Raw genomic sequence first — 9,311 nt, forward strand, 5'->3', positions numbered from 1 at the left:
CAAAAAAATGGCTGGAAGAAATTTGGAACGGACGACCAGGAGCAACCTTAAAGAAAAAACCATCATTGCTAGTTTGGGATATGTTCAGAGCCCACACATCTGATGACATAAAAAAATTGGCAAAGTCTTCTCAAGTTACTTTGGCAGTTATTCCAGGTGGGCTTACATCTGTATTGCAGCCCCTAGATGTGTGTTTAAAAAAACCTTTCAAAGACCGTGTGCGAAAGATGTGGCATGAATGGATGTCATCTGGTCAAGCTCGACTGACAAAAGTTGGAAATCTGAGGAAGCCAGACATAGAATTGATAGCACAGTGGGTTCGTGATGCATGGGAAGAGATTCCAGAGGACCTGGTGCAACGCGCCTTCAAGAAATGTGGCATTAGTAATGCTATGGATGGCAGTGAAGACAGCGCTTTGTATGAGAACGACAGCAGTGATGGTGATGACTGTGAACTCAGTGATGATGACAATGTCTATGCTGATAACCTCACACCAGCTGAAGCTCTGTTTGGACATACAGATGATGATGATGATAACTCCAGTTTTGAAGGATTTTAGCTCTTGTGTGTTAGCTTGATTGCTGATTGAGCTAAGGTGGTTGTACTTTTAAAGTTACGGTATTTTTGATACCATATTGTTTTTGTTGACCCCCTTTTCCACTTACAGAGCTAGGTTATTGTTTTTCTTTGAAATAAATATTCATGTAATTTTATTGGTATCTATCTTCATTTTTTACATTTAGCAGTAGCTGCCTCATTTCCCACTCTAGGCTTATACTCGAGTCAATATTTTTTCCCAGTTCTTTGTGGTAAAATTAGGTGCCTCGGCTTATATTCGGGTCGGCTTGTACTCGAGTATATATGGGTAGTTTTTTACTCCAAAAGCACTTTATTAAAATAAATTTGATAAAAAAATTTAAAAAATCCGATTTACATTAAAAAAATCCAATTTCTTTATTATCCACTCGGTCTTGTCCACATTTCCAATATAAGTTTGAGGTACATTTATACACTTTTCAATATTTTTCTGTTGATTTTCATATTCTTCAGCCTATTTAGAGGTTTTAGCAATTGCATATTCATCTATTCTACACAAGTGAGTCAAATTCTTCTTTATGTTGTTGAATATTCTAGTTCCCTTTATCAAGCTCAAGTTCTAATGGTTCTCGACATTTTATCCATTGTCTTTCCTTGCTGCCTTTTTTCTGCTGAGAGCCATTAGAATTATTTGAGGCACAGCCTGAGTTTATATCTTTATCATATTCTCAACGTGGCATTTCTAACATTATGGTTTTAAAATTTAGATTGATCCGAAATTTATCTTCCCACAAATATCCATCACCTCCAAACCACTGTCATGCCTTTCTAGTTCTAAATTTCTCTTATTTCTGATCAACTTCCATTTCTTATTCCAACCGCACAGCAGACTACAAAGTCCAATTTCAACCACATCTTCCCGTTTCCTTGGAAACTTGAAGAATATGATATTTAATCCATGGTTTTCCCTTGCCATACAAACCTAGATTTATCTTCCAAAATTTGAATCAAGAAAGTCCACCTCAAATTCTTGAATGCCTTCTCTGCATCTTAGAAAATAGAAGAAGTTTGTTTTTCATTATATTCATACTTACTACGTTTTCCTGTTTTTCCTAAAGTTATTTTCATTTTTCTTTCTTGTGAAGGTAACAATGTGGAGGAATATGAAGATTCCTGGGAACTATTCCAAATGATCACTCGTGGATACAATACGAAGAACCCTACAATTCAAATGGAAGAAGAAAGCCATGAGAAAAACCAGTCAAATTGCAATCAGGAAAGTTCATCTTCTGTTCATGCACCAATGAAAGGCTCTGTGGCCCAGCAAGGAAAAATAGAAAACAAATATATTGGAAAATGTATAAAACTATTCATAAAGAAATTAGATGTAAATAAACATGATCAAATCCAAATCAAAGGAGAAGATTATGTATGTAGAGACAATGGAAAAAATTACAAACGGACCTTGTCTCTTCCTCATAAAAATGGCTTCCGTACATCTCAAAAAAGGACCCATGCAGGAGACAAGCCACATAAATGCATGGAGTGTGGAAAGAACTTTATTAAGAACAGTCAACTTATTTACCATAAAAGGATCCACAAAGCAGAGAAAACTTATAAATGCATGGAGTGTGGGAAAAGCTTTAGTAAGAACAGTCAACTTACATGTCACAAAAAGATCCACATAGGAGAAAAGCCCTATAAATGTACGGAATGTAGAAAGAGCTTCAGCGAAAAGAGAAATCTTACTCTCCATAAAATGATCCACACAGGGGAAAGACCTTATAAATGCATGGAGTGTGGAAAGACCTTTATTCGTAGAAGTCATCTTAGTTCACATACAAGGATCCACACAGGAGAGAAGCCCTATAAATGCATGGACTGTGGAAAGAGCTTTACTTCTTGTAGCTCCCTTACTTTGCATTACCGGAGCCATACAGGGAAGAAGCCATATAAATGCATGGAATGTGGAAAGACCTTTACTCAGAGCAGCAGTCTTACTTCCCATAATAGGATCCATACAGGAGAGAAGCCCTATAAATGCATGGAATGTGGAAAAACCTTTACTCAGAGCAGCAGTCTTACTTCCCATCAAAGGATCCACACAGGAGAGAAGCCCTTTAAATGCATGGAATGTGGAAAGACCTTTACTCACAGCACCAGATTTACTTCCCATCAAAGGATCCACACAGGAGAGAAGCCCTTTAAATGCATGGAATGTGGAAAGAACTTTACTGCAGACTGTCAACTTAGAAGTCATAAGAAGATTCACACAGAAGAGAAGCCCTATGAATGTATGGCGTGTGGAAAGAGATTCAGTGAACAGAGAAGACTTACTTTACATAAAATGATCCACACAGGGGAAAGGCCGTATAAATGCGTGGAGTGCGGAAAGACTTTTATTCAGAGAACTAGTCTTAATTTACATAAAAGGATCCACACAGGAGAGAAGCTCTATAAATGCACAGAGTGTGGAAAGACCTTTATTTGTAGAAGTCATCTTAGTTCACATACAAGGACCCACACAGGAGAGAAGCCCTATAAATGCATGGAGTGTGGAAAGAGCTTTACTTCTGGTAGTTCCCTTACTTTGCATTACCGGATCCATACAGGGGAGAAGCCATATAAATGCATGGAATGTGGAAAGACCTTTACTCAGAGCAGCAGTCTTACTTCCCATCAAAGGACCCACAAGCGGGAGATGTATAAATGCAAGGACGATGGAAAGAACTTTACTACAGACTGTCAACTTACAAGTCATAAGAAGAACTACACAAAAGAGAAGCCCTATGAATGTATGGCGTGTGGAAAGAGATTCAGTGAACAGAGAAGACTTACTTTCCATAAAATGGTCCACACAGGAGAAAGGCCTTATAAATGCGCGGAGTGTGGAAAGACTTATATTCAGAGAACTCATCTTAATTTACATAAAAGGATCCACACAGGAGAGAACCTCTATAAATGCAAGGAGTGTGGAAAGAGCTTTTTATATAGTAATGCTCTTACTTCCCATTACAGGATCCATACAGGGGAGAAGCCATTTAAGTGCACAGAGTGTGGAAAGAGCTTCTATGAAAATTCTTCTCTTACTGTTCATAAACGAATCCACACAGGAGAGAAGCCCTATAAATGCATGGAATGTGGAAAGAGCTTCCCTAGCAGCAGTGAACTTGTTTTCCATAGAAAGAGCCACACAGGGGAAAAACCATATACATGCCTGGAGTGTGGAAAGAGCTTTATTAAGAACTCCCAACTTATTTACCATAGTAGGATACATACAGGGGAGAAGCCTTATAAATGCATGGAATGTGGAAAATGCTTTTCTCTCTCTGGTAACCTTAACTACCATAAAATGATCCACACAGGGGAGAAGCCTTATAAATGTATGGTGTGCGGAAAAGGTTTTATGAGGAAGAGTTATCTTAACTCCCATGAAAAGACCCACACAGTGTAGAAGCCCTATAAGTCTGTGAAATAAGGAAAAAGCTTGAAGAGGACCAGTGGCCAAATGTTCCATATACATCTGTTTAAATGTTATGTTAATTGTTGAAATATATGCATTTTCTAACTGCATTTACTGAATTAGGAAAGGGTTTTTTTGAGTCTGACCTTCACAACTGGAAGCCCCAGAGACATGAATTTAGTAATAGAAACCAAATGCTAGGCATGTGGTGTTTTAATTATGAACAGTGGATTTTTGTAAGTACTGTCATTTAAAGGTCACCAATGCCAATACACATGAATAAGAACATATTTTCTTCATGTTCATTCCATTTTTGATTGGATCCTAATAAAGAAAGCCCAAATCCCCACTAAAACTTTAATTTTTGACAGGACGCATAGGGCTTTATTGGCAAAATGTCATTCCAGGCATACTATGGAAAAGGCATAAATCAGGAAAAACTTGCAGAATTTTTAGCTAAATATAAATGACCAAATTAAGTGTAATGCTAATGAAGATACCTTATGAGTAGAATAGTTTAAATAGCAATTGTTTTGCAGTTAAGCTTTGTATAGCTGTCAATAGAAGTTACAGTATATAATGAATCACAGGATGTTGAAACTGGAAACATCTTGGGATATTGTGCTAAATTAAAAGAATGTTCAAAAAGGAAATATTTGCTGACTGTAACATCAGATCCTCTAAATTATACTTAATACTACAAAAACTTCACTGGATTTACAGTCTCTACCTTGGTTATTCAATTTGGGCAAGGGGCTCACTTGAGAATGTATCCCAGTATTGAGCTGAAAAATGATTGCTTTAAGAGGGATGTAATCAGGTCGACATTTAATAGGTGTTGCTTCTGCAAGAAGCAGAAGGAGCTGCATCTCCCCGAGGCATCTCTTCAAGACAAAACTTTTTAAATCTTTCTTCCTCTATAGCAGAAATGAGAATAGGAACTTCCTGTGGAGTGTGAGGAGGAATAGGAAAAAATAATCCAGCTCTTAGTCCACTGAAACACTGAGACCTAGGTCAGCCAGTACAAATGCAGAAGTAGGGAACTTTTTCGGTCAAAGGCCTCTCATGATGTTAAAGAATAATCACATAAATATTAATTTGAGTGTGAAGAAAGTTTCAGGATGAAGATTTCCTCTCACAGAAAATGGAGCCAGAATAACGAGAAGCCTCTGAAATGCATGTGCAAAAGACTTTCCTAGCATTAGACCATATTTTACCTTAGATAGATCAAATAAGATAGAAATAGTTGCTAACCTGTGGTAATAGGAAGAGAGTAAAATAAGCAAGGTAAAGTTAGATTCAGTTTACAAGTAAGGAGTGGGAGTTATAAGTTCCTCTAATAAAAGTTCCGCTTACTATACCATAATAAGAAAAGCCCTAAGAATTGCTAATAGGCAAAGTTTGGGGGGAGGATTTGGGTGAGGGAGAAACTTCTGAAATTCAGAGGCTCCTGCTGGTTGCACCTCTATATTCAAACAGTACAGCTGGACGATTCTCTCAAAATGGAGTAAAGGCACCAATTCCAGTTTTCTGCTCGTTATTGTCAAATGTTTCATTAGAGAAATGGAAATCAGAGTGACAGAAAATTAGACAATTGTATTTTTCTTTGTACTCATGATTTACAAGTTGCCTTAAACTCTACAAAGGTCTGAAGTTTCCTAATAATATTTTCTGAGAGTGTTTGCTATTCAATTGCCAAATAAAAATCACTTCTTTTTCTCCTGCTGTGGTGTTTTAATATTATATTCCCTCTTCCATAGTTGCTTTCCATCCTTTTACAGTTCCACAAGACGCCATTTCCCCACTCTTTATTTCTCCTCCAAGGAGCTTCGTTGTGAGGTAAAATTTCTGGAACATCCACCACGTTCAGCATTTCTCCCCAGTATGGGGTGGCTTTTTCCTTCCCTTCAGCATCCTTTCTTTGGACACAAGCAGTTGCTCAGCCTTCCAGGTGATCCTGAGGCACCCGGAGCCCATAATTAGACAAGGGAAGCTGCAGACATAAAACCAGAGAACCAGAAACAGGAGAAATTTCCATTTTCCCGGTTGGGGCTTCCCTAGCAATCTTCTTCCCCTTCAGGCCGGAGTTCGCCACAACAGCAAGACACAAGTTGTGTTTCCCAGAGAGGTTCCTGGTCCTCATCTTCTGACCGCCTGGCCATTTCTGACAGGATTTGGGCCTTTTTGAGGTTTTTCTGATCGCTGCAGAGCCTTCAGAGCAGTTGTTCTTGAGGTTAAGTGAGTTCAAATCCTCCAGGGAGATTTCTCTCCATTTCAACAGATGCTTCCTGGAGAGGAAGATAGACAAGCTGCCAGCTCTGTAAACGCCGACGCCTTTCTAGGGCAGGGAACCTTTCCTTCTACTACCATACAACCCATCATCCCTGCCCTCCCCCTTCCCTCAGGCCAGTGGTTCTCAACCTGTGGGTCGGGACCCCATTTGGGGTCGATCAACCATTTCACGGGGGTCGCCAAGCAAGGCTGGACACCATTTTTTTTGTCCGCCATTTTTTTGTCCACCATTTTTCCCCCTTTTCCGGCGGGTGCCTTACCTCCCTTGGGCTGGGCCAGCTGGTGGTCGTCTCTGCCGCTTGCCAGCTACGCCTCGGCCGGCACAGGGGGCGGAACCACGCATGCGCGGCGCTCCCGAGCAGGGAAAGTCCTCGACTTACGACCAGTTGGGTAGTCCTTGACTTACGACCGGTTTAGTCCTCGACTTACGACCGGTTTAGTCCTCGACCTACGACCGGTTTAGTCCTCGACTTACGACCGGTTGGGGTCGCGGCATTAAAAAGGTTGAGAACCACTGCCTCAGGCGGTCTCCTCTTTCCCGCCCTTTCGGGTAATTGTGTTAGTTCGCACAGAATCCAACAGGGGGTACTCTCAGCTTCAGGAAGTAACTGAGCATGCGCGGAGCTCTTCACTGGAACCAGGCACCCGGAGGGGTCAGTAGCAAGAGGCTGCTTTTTCTGTTCACCCCCTCCCTCCGCTGTGAGGTGGGGGCGGGGCCTTTGCGGAAGGCGCAGAGATTGCCGGGAATCCTTGCGGGTACCCGGATAACGACGGGAGTCCCTAGTTCCGTGAGTGGCGGCTCTGCCCATGCAAAGGGGTCCGCGCTGGAGGCGAGTGTGGAGACGGGTCATGTCTTCCCCCGGGGTGGGAGTCGCGGCCCCATGTTCCCTTGCCGCCCTTTCCCATGCACGGGCCCGGCAAGGGACCGGGGGGAGCAAAGGAGAGAAAGGGGGATCTTCCGAAGGGAGGGGCCGTTTCCCCCCATTTCCTAGGTGAGCCTCTGCAGGGGGGGAGGGGGAGACTGGCCAGATGTCCCCCTGCCGGGTGTGGGTGCAAGTCCGGGGCCCCGGGTGGGAGGACAGGGACTGGGGTGCTGCTTCCCTGCCTTCTCCCCCCCCCCCCGACCTCAAAGTGCCTCTGCCGGCAGACAAAGGAGGGAGAGGCTGCTGGGAGGCAGGCGCAAGTGGAGCTGAGACGCAGCATTCGCACCCAGTACCCAGTTGCGCCGATGTTTCCCAACCCTCTTTCAAGCCTGGGAGTTGAAGTCCATATTTGTCTTCATTTGTCCGTGTTTGGAAAAGCGTGGATGAGGCTAAGAAGTGGGGAACGTGTTTGTCGGAGTTGCATGAATCAGAAGTTCATCTTAGGCTCTCAATGGTTCATTCATTCTGGTGTTCGTCCTCTGTGTATCGGATGGTGGCTTTTTAATTTAGGCTTCTGAAGTTCCCAAAGGGGTTTGGGTCAGAATGATTAATGGAGTCCTGCTGTTTAAAGTTTTACTGTAAGTTCAAATGTTGATTTATTTTCTCATGAATTCGATTTATATAGATCTCAATTGCTGTGTTCTGACCTGACACATTTATTGTTTATAAGATTGTTCTTAACTCTCTCTCTTGAAATTATTAGAATAAACTGGGAAATAGAAATCCAAAACATATTTTAAATGTATTTGTCCAGTATTCTGAGTCTTTGATAGAAGTTGATCAAGAAGGATTTGTCAGAATATGTCCCACCTGCAGAGAAGTTAAAGTACCTAATAGGATTCCCCACTTTCTTCCCTGACATTAGTGGATATATAAGATTTTCTTGTTATTTTTTCTTTAGGGAAGGATTTTCGCTAGTTGAATTAGACATCCTGATTTTCTGGTACCTTCTTTGGTTTTCCATTTTGGATTTGTAAGCTGCAAATCTTTCCTGCTTCTTCTGGAGAAAAAGAATAAACTACGATTAGATCCTCCAGGGTTAAGAGGATGGGTAAACAACATTTTAAGGTGTGTTTCATGTGAACTTTGCCTTTATTGTTGGTTAACCAGTTTGGGGTCAGGGCAAATTGTGTGAAGCAGCCTTCGTGTTATAGTATGACTTTGTTCCCAAAAAGCAAGCACTGAAAAACAGGAATTGAGCATCCTAAGCCAAAGTAATTTCCTTGGGATTTCATTTGGTGTGAACTAAATCTTCATGGCATCGTTAGAATGTTGTTCCTTCCCAGGATCATTTCACTCAGTATTATTCCATGTTAGGGGTCCTCTTGCTTTTCCTCACTAAGACACCTGACAAAAGGTAAACTTTTCTTTCTTGGGATGAGCCATTTTTGGAACTTTCTCCTTCTCTCTTCTCTATGGCTCCAGTTATTTACAACCATACAAAGTTAAAAACAAGAGTGTGGAACATCCTTAATGAATGTCTAATGACTAAATAACATGAAGCACAAGGAACAGGTGATAACGTTTTGTATTCTATTCCAGTTTCTTAAGCTCTGGACTTCTGGCATCTTTATGAACCCTAAGTGTAGGGTATAGTGAGAGAAAAATGTATTTATCCCGTGCTGATTTTGTATATTTGCCCACTGACAAAGAAATGATCAGTCTATAATTTTAATAGTACATTTATTTTAACAGTGAGAGACAGAATAACAACAAAAAATCGAGAAAAATGCATTTCAAAAAAGTTATACATTGATTTGCATTTTAATGAGTGAAATAAGTATTTGACCCATTTGCAAAACATGACTTAGTACCTGGTGGCAAAAACATTATTATTGTTGTTGTTGTTGTTGTTGTGTTTGGAGGTCATCTAGTAGTCCCACCCCATACTCAGGTAGGAGTTCTTGGCTTCCATGACGGCCTTGGACTTGACCCAGTTAATTCAGGCCCCCACCCACATGGGCGGACACACGCTGGATCTTATTTTTGTCTCGGGCCAGTGGCAGAATGATCTGACATTAGGGGAAATAGTTATCGAGCCCTTGTCATGGTCAGACCATTCTCTCCTAAGGATGGACTTCCGGACCGCGCCCCC

At 41.4% G+C, this 9,311-nt stretch overlaps 1 protein-coding gene across 1 annotated transcript in view; it reads left to right on the forward strand.

Moving 5' to 3' along the window:
• The window catches only part of LOC107289937 (zinc finger protein 91-like), a 62,596-nt gene that overhangs the window by 46,532 nt on the left and 6,753 nt on the right, over positions 1-9,311 (forward strand). The window contains exons 20-22 of the mRNA XM_029284666.1: positions 348-543; positions 1,684-3,241; positions 3,296-3,988. Coding sequence (XP_029140499.1) covers positions 348-543; positions 1,684-3,241; positions 3,296-3,988 — 2,447 coding nt within the window. The remainder of the gene's footprint in view (positions 1-347; positions 544-1,683; positions 3,242-3,295; positions 3,989-9,311) is intronic.

Source organism: Protobothrops mucrosquamatus, unplaced genomic scaffold, assembly GCF_001527695.2.
Source record: "Protobothrops mucrosquamatus isolate PMUCROS unplaced genomic scaffold, P.Mucros_1.0 scaffold_142, whole genome shotgun sequence".
Lineage (NCBI taxonomy): Eukaryota > Metazoa > Chordata > Lepidosauria > Squamata > Viperidae > Protobothrops > Protobothrops mucrosquamatus.